This window comes from Peromyscus maniculatus, chromosome 15 (assembly GCF_049852395.1).
Source record: "Peromyscus maniculatus bairdii isolate BWxNUB_F1_BW_parent chromosome 15, HU_Pman_BW_mat_3.1, whole genome shotgun sequence".
Classification (NCBI taxonomy): Eukaryota; Metazoa; Chordata; class Mammalia; order Rodentia; family Cricetidae; genus Peromyscus; species Peromyscus maniculatus.
The window spans coordinates 69,721,144-69,738,200 of record NC_134866.1 but is presented as its reverse complement, the minus strand read 5'-3'; the positions used below and the strand labels follow the sequence as shown (position 1 = coordinate 69,738,200).

General features: G+C 43.1%; 1 protein-coding gene across 8 annotated transcripts in view; it reads left to right on the top strand.

Annotated features, from left to right (window-relative positions):
- The window catches only part of Atg10 (autophagy related 10), a 284,964-nt gene that overhangs the window by 45,278 nt on the left and 222,629 nt on the right, over positions 1 to 17,057 (top strand). For 3 of the 8 annotated variants that reach the window (XM_076552043.1, XM_076552041.1, XM_076552042.1), the window contains exon 3: positions 4,285 to 4,393. The exons of the other annotated variants lie outside the window; for them this stretch is intronic. In XM_076552043.1, the coding sequence (XP_076408158.1) occupies positions 4,285 to 4,393 (109 nt within the window). The remainder of the gene's footprint in view (positions 1 to 4,284; positions 4,394 to 17,057) is intronic. 8 annotated transcript variants of the gene reach the window in all.

The following is a 17,057-nucleotide window of genomic DNA, read 5'->3' as shown; positions in this document are numbered from 1 at the left end:
CTTCCCACAATTCTCCTCTCTCCTTGTCCCACCTACTTCCTGCCTGGCAACCTACTTCCTGCCTGGTCACTGGCCATCAGTGTTTTATTTATATAGAATGATATCCACAACAAGGTGGAGTGGATTGAGGGGTGAGAACCGGGAAGGGGGAACTGGAGGAGAGGAGGGATGGGAAACTATGGCAGGGACGTAAAATAAATAAATAAGTAAATAAATTTATTAAAAGTTCATGAACTAGGAGAATCAAAAATTAGCATTTTTGGCTTATAAAAGTAATTAAATTAGCTAAATGAATGAATAGTAGGAAATGTCAGCACGTCATGACAGTGTATTCATATGTTTTGGTTAAAGCAGATGGAATAAAGGCAGATTTGGTCTCGGAAATATGAGTTTAGGTCTGGGGAATGTGCTCAGGAGTTAAAGCACTTCTAGTTTGAGCCTTAGGACCAGAGGGTGGAGATTGGAGTTTGGATCTCCAGAAATGCATGGAAATGTGAGGTGGGTGTTGTGGCCTGCCCGTGATTCCAGCCTCCAGAGGATCCCCATAGCAAGCTGGCTAGTAATAAACTTTGGGTTTGATTGAGAGGCCTTGCCTTAGTGAATAAGGTGGAAAGTGAATAAGGAAGAAAGATCATTTCTGACATCACTCTCAGACTTCTACATGCCTTTACACGCATGTACACATACACAAAAAAATCATGTATGCACAGTCATGCACAGTACACACATACACACTTAAAAATGAGTAAAAAGAAATATTAGGTTAAAATAATTTTTACAGTGTTTTGTATGTGTCACAATTTTAATATTGAAGAAAAACTTATTTTTTTTTTTGAGTCAATACCTCACTATGTAGCCCAGGCTAGCCTCAAGTTCGAATCCTCCCTCTTCAGCCTCCAGCTTTCTGGGAACAAAAATCAAGACAAGTAGAGCAACGTCTTCTATGTGAGGAAACATGTGTTGTGGATTAGAGCATTTGATTTTAGTTGTGTTCACTTTTGAAAAAGTTGTAGTTTTGTATTTTTATTAAGGTGTGTATGTGTCTGTGTGTGCCACATGTGTGAAGGTGTGGAGGCAAAAAGAGGGTTCTGGATCCTGTCAGATGTGAGCCACACAAATGGGGTACTGGGAACTGAACTTGGGCCATTTGAAAGAGCAGCAGGTGGTCTTAACCACTGGGCCATCTCTCCAGCCCCCTCACCATCTCTTTAAAATGGAGGTTTAAATGTAGTTCAGGCTGGCTGTCAGCCCAAGTTCCCCTGCCTCGCCTTCCTGACATGCCAAGATTGTAGGCACACACCACCACACCAGCCTTCTCATTTGTGATTCATCAATGTCGTCAAAGGATTTTTCATATATTTACATTTGTCAGGGAAAGTAAAGGAAGATCTGTTCAGTTTGCTGGATGACGGCACTGTTCAGGTAGACTTCAGATTAGAATTAGCCAGTTCTGCAAAAGGAGATCAAAGGGATACAAATTGGCAAGGAAGAAGTCAAACTTTCACTATTTGCAGATGATATGATAGTATACATAAGTGACCCCAAAAACTCTACCAGGGAACTTCTACAGCTGATAAACTCCTTCAGTAAAGTGGCAGGATACAAGATCAACTCAAAAAAATCAGTAGCCCTCCTATACACAAATGATAAAAGGGCTGAGAAAGAAGTCAGAGAAACATCACCCTTTACAATAGCCACAAATAATATAAAATACCTTGGGATAACACTAACTAAACAAGTGAAAGACCTTTTTGATAAGAACTTTAAATCTCTAAAGAAAGAAATTGAAGAAGATATCAGAAAATGGAAGGATCTCCCATGCTCATGGATAGGTAGGATTAACATAGTAAAAATGGCAATCTTACCAAAAGCAATCTACAGATTCAATGCAATCCCCATCAAAATCCCAACACAATTCTTCACAGACTTGGAAAGAAAAATACTCAACTTTATATGGAAAAACAAAAGACCCAGGATAGCTAAAAGAATCCTATACGATAAAGCAACCCTTGGAGGCATCACCATCCCGGACCTCAAACTCTACTATAGAGCTATAGTAATAAAAACAGCTTGGTACTGGTATAAAAACCGACATACGGACCAATGGAATCGAATTGAAGACCCTGACATTAATCCATGCACATATGAACACCTGGTTTTTGACAAAGGAGCCAAAACTATACAATGGAACAAAGAAAGTATCTTCAACAAATGGTGCTGGCATAACTGGATGTCAATATGTAAAAGATTACAAATAGATCCATATCTGTCACCATGCACAAAACTCAAGTCCAAGTGGATCAAAGACCTAAACATAAATCCAGTTACACTAAACTTAATAGAAAAGAAGATAGGAAGCACTCTTGAACGCATTGGCACTGGAGACCATTTCCTAAATAAAACACCGACAGCACAGACCCTGAGCACAACCATTAATAAATGGGACCTCTCAAAACTGAGAAGCTTTTGCAGGGCAAAAGACACAGTCAATAAGACAAAAAGACAGCCAACAGATTGGGAAAAGATCTTCACCAACCCCACATCAGACAGAGGATTGATCTCCACAATATATAAAGAACTCAAGAAACTAGACATCAAAGCACTGAACAGTCCAATTAAAAAATGGGCTAAAGAGCTAAACAGAGAATTCACAAAACAAGAACTACAAATGGCTGAAAGACATTTAAAGAAATGCTCAACATCCTTAATCATCAGAGAAATGCAAATCAAAACGACTCTGAGATACCACCTTACACCTGTTAGAATGGCTAAGATCAAAAACACCAATGACAACCAATGTTGGAGAGGATGTGGAGCAAAGGGAACACTCCTCCACTGTTGGTGGGAATGTAAACTTGTACAACCACTATGGAAATCAGTATGGCGGTTTCTCAGAAAATTAGGAATCAAACTACCTCAAGACCCAGCCATCCCACTCTTGGGCATATACCCAAAGAATGCTGATACATACCATAAAGATACATGCTCAGCTATGTTCATAGCAGCACTATTTGTAATAGCCAGAACCTGGAAACAACCTAGATGCCCATCAACGGAAGAATGGATGAAAAAAATGTGGTACATATACACAATGGAGTACTACTCAGCAGAGAAAAACAATGAAAGCATGAAATTTGCAGGCAAATGGATGGAACTAGAAAAAATCATCCTGAGTGAGGTAACCCAAACCCAGAAAGACAGTTATGGTATGTACTCACTCATTGGTGGATTCTAGATATAAAATGAACAATCAGACCACAACCCATAGAACCATAGAGGCTATATATATAGCATGGAGGTCCCTAGGACGACTGTGGCATATAATAAATTTCAGTTTTACTCAATTATTGAAAAAAAAATAGCCAAATGAATGGAAACACATGAACTATGAACCAAAGACTGAGGGGCTCCCAGCTGGATCAGGCCCTCTGAATAGGTGAGACAGTTGATTGGCTTGATCAGTTTGGGAGGCATCTAGGCAGTGGGACCAAGTCCTGTGCTCATTCCATGAGTTGGCTGTTTGAAACCAGGAACTTATGCAGGGACACTTGGCTCAGTCTGGGAGGAAGGGACTGGACCTCCCTGGACTGAGTCTACCAAGTCGATCACAGTCCTCGGGGGAGGACTTGTCCTGGAGGAGGTGGGAATGGAGGGTGGGCTGGGGGTAAGAGGAGGGCGTGGGAGGGGGGAGAATAGGGGAACCCATGGCTGATATGTAGAACTGAATGGTATTGTAAAATAAAAAATATATATCACACACACACACAAAAAAAAAAAAAGAATTATCCAGTTCTGGTTAATGATGAGAAAGGCTTTTCCATCATTTGGAGAATGATAAATATTCCACTCTCTGGAGTCATTGTGTGGGGCTGGGTAAGAAATGGAGGCTACCTCAGCGTTCATTCAGTGTAAAGGAAAGTAGATAAGGTTTTTCACAGCATTTCACCCAAATATTACCAAATTAACGTAGTGACTGCCTGCTTCTCAGATAGGGCAGAGTAGTTCCATCATCAAATGTGCTTACTGGACAAAGGCATTCTCATGGGCCTACCCCCGCCCCCCACCCCATCAGCTGGATCACAAGCCAGAGTTCAGTTCCCAATGGCCCTGAGCTCCTATGGCCATCATACTCTGACCTTCCTGCTTGTTGGCTGCAGGAAAAAGAATGTTAACCAGTGAATAATGACATTGGGAGTGATCACTGGTTGCTTGTTCATGTTAAATTTTTGCCTTCATTATGATGTTTTTTGTGTTACTGTTTTCCTTACTGTTCATCTTGTCCAGTGAGTACACTAACTCCCAGTGGGCTCTAAGCCTCTCCTGCATGGCAGCTGGGCACACTGTGTTCCTCCTGATGACTTGGAGCTCTGTGGCTTATCACCCTGCTTGCCTGGTAAGGATCGCCAGTGTTTGTTTAATTGGATTCTTATGCCTAAATTTAGGGTTTTATTTTTATGTGTGCTAAGTGTTACCTCATTTTGCCTGTTATGACTTGCTTTCCTTAGTCCTTGATCTGTACACTTGACAAGCCCTTGTTATTATTGTACAAGGTTTTGATAAGCAGACCCTTTGAGGCTAAAAAGGTCCTTTCCAAAGCTCCTTTTGAAGAGTGCTTTCTGGTGAGCATGGTGCTTTACAAGAGTGTGTCTTCCTATGCCACGCAGGTTAGAATGTTTTAGAAGTGGGTAGTCAGCTGACTAGCAGCTCTGGGAATCACCAAAGTTGAAGGGCCCCGGCACTGTTTAATGTGTAGAAAATGGAGTCTGTTGCAGGTATTTAAAGCAGTGTGTTGAGGGAGCAGTTGATGAGGAGCATTCATTGTAGCCACGGACATTATCAAGGTTAGTTATGAAAATGGTGTGTGTTAGTGTATTTGGGAGAACACACATAGGTTACAAATACCACATAACCAAACAAAGTGTGTGTGGGGGGGTGCGGGGCAACTGTAGGAGATTTCCATTCTTTTGACCACAAAAGTGAGTGAGCCAAAACACACTGGGAATTAAATGAAGTAGGGTTAAGTTTTCATTAAAGGCTGTGCTCTGCATTCACCACTCCTGGTTGCCCTGGCAACGGGGCTCCTTCGCATGCTAATGACATTCTAATGAGAAAAAAACACACATGCAAATGCAGTAAATAGTAATTAGAGGCAGAGCCAAACATGGCAGAGTGAGCCCCACCTTGGGAAGGTCTGGGGGGAGCTGGCAAGGGTTTGTGTGGGAGACAAAGAGGTGGTACAGGAAGGCGTGATTTCAGCAGAAAGGGCGAAGTTGAGGCTGCTCACAGCATCCTCCAGCACGTGTGACCTGCAGATGCCTCTTCTTCCCCTGGCAGAAGTTAGTCAGTCCGAAGCCTTGTGGTTGTAGGTCCACACTGTTTCAACTGTTCTACCTGTTGGCATCACTGTATGGAAAGAATCTTAGCTGTATTCTGGCTATGCTTTGGGGCTCATGCGGCATGCCGCTGCTTGGATTTCTATCTCTGCCCACACCAGGCAGGGCTGGACCTGCCCAGACAACGCAGTAGCACCAGAGAGGTAGCCAAAAGTCTGTGAAGAGAAGAGAGAGAGAAAACAGTTCTGTGTTCCTTTCGACAAGTAGGGCCGAGGAGGGAAACGATGTGGTTGATAGAAGGTGCAGTTGACTAGTAATGCATGCTGTCATGTCTCTGGGAATGTGTAAAGTCCTGCCTCCCACACACTGGTTAGAATCAGAGACTACAAATCTGTGCTCAATTTAATTCTCTTCTCTCTATTTCATTTGTTCAGCTCCTTTGTTTTTATTGCCATATGTCTGCCCGTATGTTTTTTGTAGAAATGGCTAGAAAACATATTTCTTGCTTCATATAACCTCCAATTCTTTGGTCTTTTTGGTGGTAATGTCATCGCAGATAGGTGAATAAAAATGATCAGGGATAGCTATTGAGGTTCATAAGTTTTAAGATTCATTTTCATGTCTTAATTTTAAAAGTTTGCAATGAAGCACATGTTTTTTTATAAAAAATTCACATTAGTATATTATTAAAAAATGGAATGATATAATATATGATAAGTTGGGGGTATAACCCAGTGATAGAACACTTGTTTAGGAAGTATGAGGAGTGGATTTAACCTCTACCACTGAAAATGAAAATATAGTAAAATGTCTTTTTGTTGTCCTCATTCTAGGGATTGACTGCTGGCCTTACACATGCTGAGCATAAACTCTGCCACCGAACTTTACGGTCAGCCCCACGTATTATAGCAAAAACCTCAAGTCACTTAGGCATTTCTTTACTCTGTAACAGGCCCCAACCCCGAGCTTCCAGAGATAAGCAGTGTCAGGAGCGAACCTCAGGGCCCCTTCCTCTGCATGTCAGCTGTTGCTGTAGATGAGAACATACACTGCTCGGACACGGATGGCTAAGGTTTATTGACTCCTTTGCTGTGTCCCAGATAGTTTTCGTACTGTTTTGTTTTTTTCATGGTGACTTGTCTATTCCTTAGAAGGGGTCTTTGAGAGAAAGGGACACGAAGGCCAAATGTAACTAAGAAGCATGTATACAGCCCCCCACATTTGCATTTCAGGGAGTCTGCTCCGGAGACTGTGGTTTCTTTCACACCATGCTCTCTGATCTGGTGCTAACACTTGTGTATGTGTTTTCTTACATAGTTGGAATCACCCATTCTATGAAGTTATTCAAGTATTTTTTTTAACAATTTAATATTTTATAAGACATTCTATATTAGCACCTTTTCTCTGCCAGCTTTTAAAATCATCATAATTGACTCCCTTCCTCAGATTTTGTGTGTACATATATATGTGCTTCTGAAGAGAATATGGTATAGACTAGAACTGCTGAATGAGCACGTAGACTCAGTTTACCTTCTGATAGATGATGCGCAGTTGGCACAGTTATCCCTGCTGCTGGGCCTGGTTCCGGGACACCCCCCCTCTTGGTTTCCTCCTACCTGATGATGCCTCCTGACTGGTTCCCTCATTTGTCACCTACAGTATTGGGATGCCTCCCACCTCAACCTTTGGTCTTCTTTTCTGCATTTAGACTCTCTACAGCTCTTGGGTGTAAACACTAAGTAAACAGACACCCACACCACACTATTCGCACATACCACACACACACACACACACACACACACACACACACACACACTCACATATACACGTATTGTACACACACCCCCATACATGCTCACACATATACACACACTCACACACACACAGAAATCATACACTCTTTCTCTTACACACAGATTTATGTTTTTTTTTTTTTTGTGTGTGTGTGTGTGTGTGAGCCTATTATATCCGAACTTCAGATTTTGTTTCCATTAACCTAATCAACATTCTACCGAATGCCTATTAGACTTTGTGAATTTGAATTTTTTTTCTCACCACTACCCACAACCTGCTTTTCTCATGTGTCTTATATCAATGAATACTAGTTTTCCAGTTGCTTAGGACAAGACCTGGAGTAATTCTTCATTCCTCTATTTCTTGAATTTCCCGTGTTCAACCATTCAAACAACCTAATAACTCTATCTTTAAAATACGATTATATTCAGTCATTTCTTTTTACCTCTATCATATCGTTTAAACCCAGGCTTCTATCATTTTTACCTGATTATTACAATAGCTTCCTAATTGTTGTGTAGTAAATATTTGGTCTCTAACCAGTAGCTAGAATGAGACTTAAAATATGAGCTCACTGAGATAATATTTTTGGAAGGTTTTCCAGTGACTTTGCATCTAGTAAAATCCAGAGCTTTGACAGTTACTTGCAGGGCCTTAAATGGGTCTCCCTTGTAGTGGCTCTTCATTGTCCACTGGAGTATGTTTAGGAGACACACTCCTGAGCAGATGTCTGTGAAGGTGTTTCCAGCGTGGGTTACCTGCGGAGGGAAGGCACAGCGTGAATGTGGGGGGCACTGCCCCTGGGCTCTGGTCCTAGACTAAGGGAAAAGGGAAGAGGAAAGCCAGCTGAGCACCAGCATCTGCCGCTTGCTCCTTGGCTGTTGCTGTGCTGTGGCCAGCTGTCTTGTGCTTTTGTTTCCACAGCCAGGGCTGCTGTGACTGTCACGTCTCTCACACAGCACACTGTACCCTCAGACTGTGATTCAGGATAAACCCTTCCTTCCGTGACTAGAAAAGTAGCAGTGGCTGGAGAGATGGCTCAGTGGCCAAGTGCCTGCGGTGTGAGCCTGAGACCCACCCGAGTTTGATCCCTGGAACCACGTGAAGGTGAACGGGGAGAATCAGTTTCATCTGGTTGCCTTTGACCTCCATGTGTGCTGTGACATGGGTGCCCCCTTCATACAGCATAATAAATAAAAACTACATTAAAAACGTGCTGCGTGTGGTAGGGCACACCTTCAATCCCAGCACTCGAGAGGCAGAGGGAGGCAGGCGGATCTCTGTGAGGTCAAGTCCATCCTGGTCTACAGAGTGAGTTCCAGGACAGCCAGGGCTACAGAGTGAGACCCTGTCTAGAACAAAACAAAACAAAACGAAACGGCTGGGTATCACTGACTCTTTAAATTCTTTTTGGATAAAATTATTCATTGTTTTCACTGCTGGCATTGAGCACATCTTCATACACATATGGGTTGTGGGTATTTCTTTTGGGAGTGTCTTATTTATTCACTTTATTTTATTGTGGATCAGGAGTCTTTTAAAAATTGATTTATAAGAGCAGCATGTATTATTACTCTAATTTTTCATATTTTCTGGTTATTGAAAATATTTTCCCATCTTTCATTATCTCATCTTTGAAAATAGTATTCTTTTCATATACAAGTTTTAAGTTTTCAGTGAATCTGCTACTCTTTTACTGTATGGCTCAGAGCAGATGTTTTGATCAGGAACTCCTCCTTAACTTCTAAACTATGAGGCATTGCTTTAGACATCCGTTGTCTTCTTTGCTGCATGTGGGACACTGGTCCCTTGGGAACCTGCTGTGGAAAGGCATGTGTGTGGTACTCTAGCTTATTGGTTTACTCTGTGGTTACCAGATTGGTTTCAGGTGGGTGTTTGGTTCATCCGTTCCTCTGTATGTGACCACACGTTCTCCATCAGCAGATGCAAAGTCGCATACCTACAGAGGTCCATTTCTAAACTCTGTATTGTGGGTTGCTGAACTAATCTGTCACAGTAAGTTTAGTTTTTCCTTATGTTCTGTAGTTGATTTTCATCTGTGATTATCTTACCAATCACATATTGTTTTTGATAAAATGTATGACGCCGGGCAGTGGTGGCACATGCCTTTAATCCCAGCATTCAGGAGGCAGAAGCAGGTGGATCTCTGTGAGATCGAGGCCAGCCTGGTCTACAGAGTGAGTTCCAGGATAGGTTTCAAAACTATACAGAGAAACCATCCATGTCTGGGGGTAGCGGGGGGAAGTATGATATATTACTTTTTTCAGATAACTTATTTTATTAACATTTTAAGTTCATTAACAACTTAGGGATTTTTTATGTCTTATATTAAAGTTGTAGAGTTTCCTTGATAAAATGACAGAACTTTTTTTCCAGTGACAATTTGTTCTTATTGGGAATAAGTTAGTTCTATTGTAAAGGTTATTTATTTGAGTATGTTGAATTGGTCCCAACCAATCTCTGAAGCACTACTGTGTTGTCAGATTATTAGAACAGTTGGGTAAATTGTCAAATTGTCTTCAATTTCCCCTTAGATTTGAATCTCATTTAATTTCTATATGTAATTTTATTCAAGTACAAAGTTAACTTCTTGTGAGAATGAGCGTCCTTCTATTTATCTTTGCTTTAATAGAAGGATTTTTACTAATCACTAGTTAGTTAACTGACTTTAGATAACTAATTTAGACTTTTAGAAATTTTATTACATTAATTGATCGTGTGTGTGTGTGTGTGTGTGTGTGTGTGTGTGTGTGTATGTGTGTATGCACCACAGTACATGTGTGGAGGTCACAGTACAGTTTGCTGGAGTCAGTTCTCTCCTAACATGTAGGTTCTGGGAGTCAAATTCAGGTCATCTGCCTTAGCACCAAGCACCTTTACCCAGTGAGTCATATTGTTATAATTTATATTAGTTTTTCTTTATCAAATTAAAAATATGTAATTTTAATTTTCTAAGGAGCTTTAAAAAATCATTGGGCCCAAGTGTTGTTTATTTCTGTGGACTGGTCTCTGATGCATGTCAAGGTAATTGTGATGGACTTCCCCTTCAGTTTGTTAGCATGAGTGTTACATCAGTAGTTCACCAAGAGCCCTGGGTGTAGCTTGGTGGCAGAGCACTAGTCTAGCAAGTGTGCAGCCCCGGGTTCAGTCTCTAGCCCTGAAAAAGATTTCTGTCATGGAACCATCCTCATGGTTTTGTGTAGATCACTTGGTGGTGATGCCCAATTCACTTACATGTTTCTGGATTAAACTGGGTATTATTTAACTCACTTTTCTTATTTACTTTTATTAGTTCATTTTATTTTATGTTACTTTTCTATCATTCATAAATGCAATTTTCATCTTAGCTTTTACTTATATTGTGAACGTTCTTTTGGCTACCAAAACAATAGCCAGGCCAACCAAAGCCAGAACAGATTTATTTCCAGGATGTGAAATGTTTTAGCCTGTGTGCAGGTATTTATTTTTGAAAACAATATCAGGGAGCAAAGCTGCTTCTTACAGTTGTGCAACAGGAAGGTTGTGGGGCAGGAGGTGGGGGGGGTGGGGGGGGTGGGGAGGGTAGGGGTGGGATGGGGCGCACTACAGATGTGCTGTAGAGTGTCTCCTGGTGCCTGGCTCTCTACTGTTCCGGAATCTGTGGACGACTGTGGGACAGAGCAGTCTGTCCATGAGCTGAAACGGGAGCATTTGTCCATGGTTTTCCTTCGCTCCTCAGTTCAAGGTGGCCCCACAGTGTTCCCTACCTGCCACTGGGGATTGTGTGCAGAGGTGTAGGGTGAGTGGAGATGGAGCAATGTGCGGGCGGGCGGACCTGCCGCGCCTGCGCGAAGCTGGCTGGACTGAGACATGCCGCTGAGCTGCTGAACTAGTTAGTGCTTGCTCTCTAAGAGCTGTGTGGTCAGGGCCAGAGAAGGGGAGCTGCCCTCTGATGAGCTGTAAGAGAAATGCGGTAAGAAAATGGAAAAACAGCGGTAAACATTACCGCTTTGGAAGATGCTTTTTAAAATCAGCATCTTTCTCTTTTTGAAAGGTGGGTATCATTCTGTAGAACAGGCTGGTCTGGAACTCACAAACTGAGAAACTCACGGCAGTCTTCTTGTCTCAGCCTCTCACATGGCAGATTACAGGTGTGAGCCACTGCATCTGGAGCGATTTCCTTAAACTTTGACGTGAAATGCTAAAATCATTTAAAATATTTATGATCAGTGTATAATGAAAATAAAAAGGCAATTCTATGTTAGAAATGTTGACAGATAAAGATTAGCATCTCTAGAGATATTTGGATGATTCTTACAGCATTAGTGCTCCAACAGATAAATGATCACATAAGCAGACAGTTCTAGAAGAGAATATACAGTCCACATGGCAGGAGTGTCTTACTGGAGCTGGGGGCACAGCTCAGCAGAAAAATGCCTGCCTGACACTTAAAAGGTTTGGGCAGGATCTCCAGAACTTTATACAGAAACAGAGACTCTCTCTCTCTCTCTCTCTCTCTCTCTCTCTCTCTCTCTCTCTCTCTCTCTCTCTCTCACACACACACACACACACACACACACACACACACACACACACACACACACAGTCTTTCTGTATAACAAACAATCCTGACATAAGCCCCATAAGAGAGCAAGGAAGTCATTTGTTGTTTCTTATTTTGGGGTCAGGACTTCAGCCAGAGCCTGGCTGGTGATTCTTCCATTTCTTTTGGTATTGCCTAAAGTCACTTGGTAGCATTTGCCTGTAGCTAGGTGGGTTTGGAAGGCCCAGGATGGCTTGACTGATGTGCCTGATGCAAGGCTGGATGTGGCTCAAGTGTCAGTGAAGGTCTTACATGGAGCCTGGGTCTTTTCACATGCTTCCCCAGCAGGTTACGTAGTTTACACAGCCGCTGAGTGCTGTAAGAAATGGGAAGTAAGCCGGGCGTTGGTGGCGCACGCCTTTAATCCCAGCACTCGGGAGGCAGAGCCAGGCGGATCTCTGTGAGTTCGAGGCCAGCCTGGGCTACCAAGTGAGCTCCAGGAAAGGCGCAAAGCTACACAGAGAAACCCTGTCTCGAAAAACCAAAAAAAAAAAAGAAATGGGAAGTAACAGCAGCATTGACATGCAGCTTTTCACCCAGGCTAACACAGTAAGAAAACTCTCGACATAAGAAACAGTCAGAATGACAAAGGCCATCGGGGCACAGGGCAGCAGAACAGGCCTTCGTGCGCATGGCTGCTGGCGTTAGATGAGTTTGGAAAGATCTTAGCTCTTAGCAGTGTGTGTCAGAAACATTAAAACAATACACTTGTTGCCTCAAGTTAAAAGGGTGACAGCACTTTCCTGACAAGGATACAATCTGTGCACAGTTCACCCTCACTGTGAACTTCCAGAGCCGCCCATGTGCAGTTCTGTACAACAGTTGCCTGCACTGTTGCAAAGTCACCACTGTGGAAATCTCATGACTGTTTTTGGGTGACACGTAAGTGAACACGCTTATGAGGTGTACTGTGACACTTCAGTGTGTGTAGATATATGAACGACCTCAGAGTAGCGGCCAGACCTGGGACCTCAAACAGTTACCCTTCCTCTGTGGCACATGTGTTCAGGGTCCTCTTTTAGATATCAAGTGTAGAATAATTATCACCACCTGTCATCGCCCTGCTGTGCACTGGAATGCCAGGCTTCCTTCTCCCAACCGCAGTCTAGTATTTGTGACATAGGACTCATTTGTGTGATATAATATTCTTATATGAAAGAAGTAGGTTACACAGTTGTATTTACAGTGCGATTAAAAACTAATTTAAACAAGTCTCATTAAAAAACACACTGGAAGAAAATATACTACACTTTAATGAGTTTTGTCTGTATGTAATTAAAGTATTTTTTCCCACTAAAGTTTTATTTGTTGACGAAGAAATGGTGTTTTGTGACCCAATGATTTGACTTCAGAATAATTTCATCATTAGCACTTAGAATAAAATGGGGATAATCTAATCTCTTTGTCAAGACCAATAAGTCCATGTATGATCTCACTCTGCATGGACTGCTCCTTCTGGTCAAGGGACCTTTGCACTAGCTGTTCCTTGCCCGGAATTCCTTCCTCTTGGCTTGTGTGTTTGTGTCCTTTTGATCTCTCTTATTCACATGTCAGTACTTCCCAGAGGTGTTGTCTTCTCACTGTCTGGGACTGGCTCTCTGCAGGCCTTTCCAGCTGCTGTTAGCTCTAGTTCAGTCTTCAGTGCCCTTATCAATATGGCCCAGTAGCATGTAAGACTTCATATATGTATTGTCCTCTGATTTGTTTCATATTCTATGTTGTTTCCATATTATTTCTGCCTAAAATGCTATATTTATGCATCCATTTTCTGTTTCCTATCAAGACATTACCTGACCAGGCCAGCGATCTCCTGTGTTGGACCGTGGTGGCTTCCCTGGGTCACAGGCTGCAGCAAGTGCTTCTGGACAGGCAGGAAGGGACAGTGCTTTGTGGGTATCTTGTTCAAACAGACACTGGGTAGCAGATCAAACTTGACGTACTTTAGAGTAACTGAGTGGACAGAAGACTCCTAAAAGAATTAAAAATACAAAACTAGGCACACTCATGGTGAGTTAAATACATTTCCTTTTATTAATAGTGATTAGAAATATGAAAAGGAAATTCTGGTGCTCGTAGGTTAATTGGCTCTCCAAACTGTTAAATGGCTCAAAGTTGGACAAAATACAAGATGATATTCAGGACTCCACATAGCTGTTTTCAGTGCCTGTGTGTGACTCACAGAACTTCCTTATTCGGAATTTCCCTCTGTTTCACTTGTTAGTATCTGTTGCTGTGTCTTGAGGCTTAACAGGATTTTCTTCTGGAGTTTTAAATAAGCTGTTGATCTTATCTGGTATAGTTTTCGGTTCAGATTCTTACTTTTTTTTAACCCTTAGAAGTTTAACTTGGGTTTTAAAAAAAGCTCTCCTTTTATGCATGTGTGTGGCGGCCACAGGAGAGCACTGGCTGTCATGTTCTGTCACTCTCTGCCTTGGTCCCCTGAGCCTGGGCCTCCGACTGAACCTGGAGTTTGCAGTTTGACTGGGCTCACCAGCCAGGAAGCACTGCTGATCTCTGGCATAGTCAGTCCCCTTCGTGCTGGGCCCGGGGACCCACGAGCTGCTCCTGGCTCGGACCTCCAGTCAGGTCTCACGCTCGCCTACTGAGTGCTGTCATCCACACAGCCAGCTCCTCCGTCCCCTGGGTCACTTTGTACATTTCTTTCATTTTCTGCCCATTCTTCTCATACTTCCCCTGCTTTGTGGAACCAATGAGTAGACTCCTGATAGCTGAGTTTGTAACCTTGGCCTCAGTTCCACCAGCTGCACATTTCTGTTCCTTTTAGTTGACGTTTTTTTCCTTAGGGTTTCAGTCAGATTTTCTGTCTTCTGGGCATGCCTGGTCATTTTTTTTTAAATTTGGATCTCAGACATTGTTTATGCTGCATTTTTCCCTTTCCCGAAAAGTGCAGCGAGGATCCCTGGAGTTGGTTTCATTGATTTTTCTTTAGAAACTTTCTGTTTTGTTTTGTGCTTATATTGTAGTGTGCTTATATTTGGAAGGTGCAGTACATGTCTGTATTGTGTAATGATGGGATTGGGATGATTAACGTATCCATCACTTCAAGTCCTTATCAGTTCTTGGTGGCAAGGACATTGACAATCCCCCGTTAGCCATGCTGACGTCTGCAGTAGGGTTTTAGTTACAGTCACCATGTGCTCAAGGCGGCAGTGATTGTTCTGGATACCTATTGTCCGACTTCTCCCTTTTCCAGGTTGCTGCTTTCCCCTGCCAATCAGTTTGATTCTCTCAGGGATCGTGTGTTGAGGTATGGTGGGGCAGGTCTCAACCGGCCTTTAGATTAGGTCTCATTTGGACCACCACTGAGGTATGCCGAGGATGCTGTTCGCTGCTGTGCGTGTTGGGACGTCTTTCTGCCCTGGCAGCTGGGCATATGAAAGACTCCTGGCCCTGTGTGGGCTCTCAGGATTATGTTGCTTAACTTCCCCTCGCTGTGGTTCCCAGGCTCCGTCGTCGTTTACTTACGTGCATGTGCAGAACACTGCTCAGTCAGCCGCACAGTGTTCTGGCAGTCTGCGGAGTTCTCTCTCAGTGCCTGCCTGTGTTCTGCCCCGTCTGCTGGCTCTGTTTTCTGAATGCGGAACTCGGGCTCTTCAGACTCGCGGACTCTAGCACTCTGTTTGGGCTTGCCAGCCCTGTCCTGTGACATAAAAACTTTCTGTGAGCCGGGATGTTTGTTGGGTCCCCTTGTTTATTATTTTCTCCCAGAGATCACTGCGCAGGACTCTGTCTGTATTCAGGGTCTGAAAATACCTTCTTCATTCCTTTTTTTTTGGCTAGAGTTTTAGTTACTTAATGTGGAAGGATAAATCTAGTGTCTCATTTCAACACGGTTCACAGGCTGAAGGAGCACGTAGAAGAGCATTTTGTATGATACCAGTGTGTTCCCCGTTTACATGAATTTTAAATAAGTAGACACTTTAGGAAAAGATACTAAATACAGAGTCATTAGTTGGTTTGCTGTGTCCAGCCCACACATTTGGAGCCGGGTGGTGGGAGGGCATGAGTAGCCCACGAGGTGAGGGCGTGGGCATCACAGAAGACTCTGTGAAGCTCACAGCCTGTGGTGGACACAGCTGCTGCTTCTCTAACGGCATCGGCTTGGCCCCAGCTTGTCTCCGGGAGACGTTGATTCTGAGCTGTGATTAATACAGAAAGAGAAGAAATTCAGTGCAAGAGCTTTCAACATGCACAGGCTTGGGGTGGAAATGACTTGGAGGGAAGAGACTGTGACTCATCCTAGGAAATATGTCAAGAAACTTTGGCTACATTAAAAAACAACAACAACAAAAAAGACATGGATCCTAGGCTCATCTCCTTCCCGTCCCTCCTCTCTGAGGACCTTTGAATTTGCCACACATGTACTGCTCTTCTTGGCAGAATGGCCTCAGGGAAGTCCTTAGCCTCACATTATCCGGGCTCCGAAGTTGAAGAAGCAGTCTAGTACCAGAGTGCAGTCTTCTTTAATAGCTGTTGCTACCCTCTGCTCTGGTTTTGGCTAATTTCATTTGAGTTTCCAGCAACATTTCCGACTGTGGCCGGAATCTCAGGCTGGGACAATTGCAACTTGGGCTGTTAATCTGAGCAAGATGCCCATGTTAGATGATGCAGGGGTTTGGGGCTGTTATTTTCCCACCCTGTCTCTCGAGTTACAGGACTGGGTAACGCCGTTCCTGTCCCCTCTCCCCACCATCACCCAGGTTCGTGGACTTGTATCCGTGACCTTACTTGAAAATAAAACAAGCTCATATTAGATTAGGACAGGTCCTGAATCTCTTGTGACCCATTTCCTTATAAGAAGAGGGATGTTTGGTCACAGAGGCAAGATACCTGGGAAGACTTCCATGTGAACACACACACACACACACACACACACACACACACACACACACCTCACACACACGAGTTAATTACATGTAAATTTTATAACTGCATATCCAGAACAAGGCAAGGCAGGCTTCTCCACTGAGCCTGGAAAGATGTGCTGGCTAGGTTAACCTTGCTTTTGGGTTCCCAGCCTCCAGAACTGTGCAGGGATACAAAAGGACCGTAACTCTGTTGTTTTAAGTCTGAGCTGGTGCCTCTGATGGCACAGGTCCTAGGGAGGACATTCATTCCTCCTCTGCCCTATTCTCCCCTTAGAACAAGGTCCTTCTCTGAAGAGTTATGATGATAAAACTCAGGTCCCTTTCATTTGGACAGCTGAGTAAATTGTTCACACTGCTTTACAAGGATAGTGCTTTGCAACCAGAACAACACCTTGGTAACCTGATTTTTTTCTACCTTTGGAACTATCATTTCTTTCA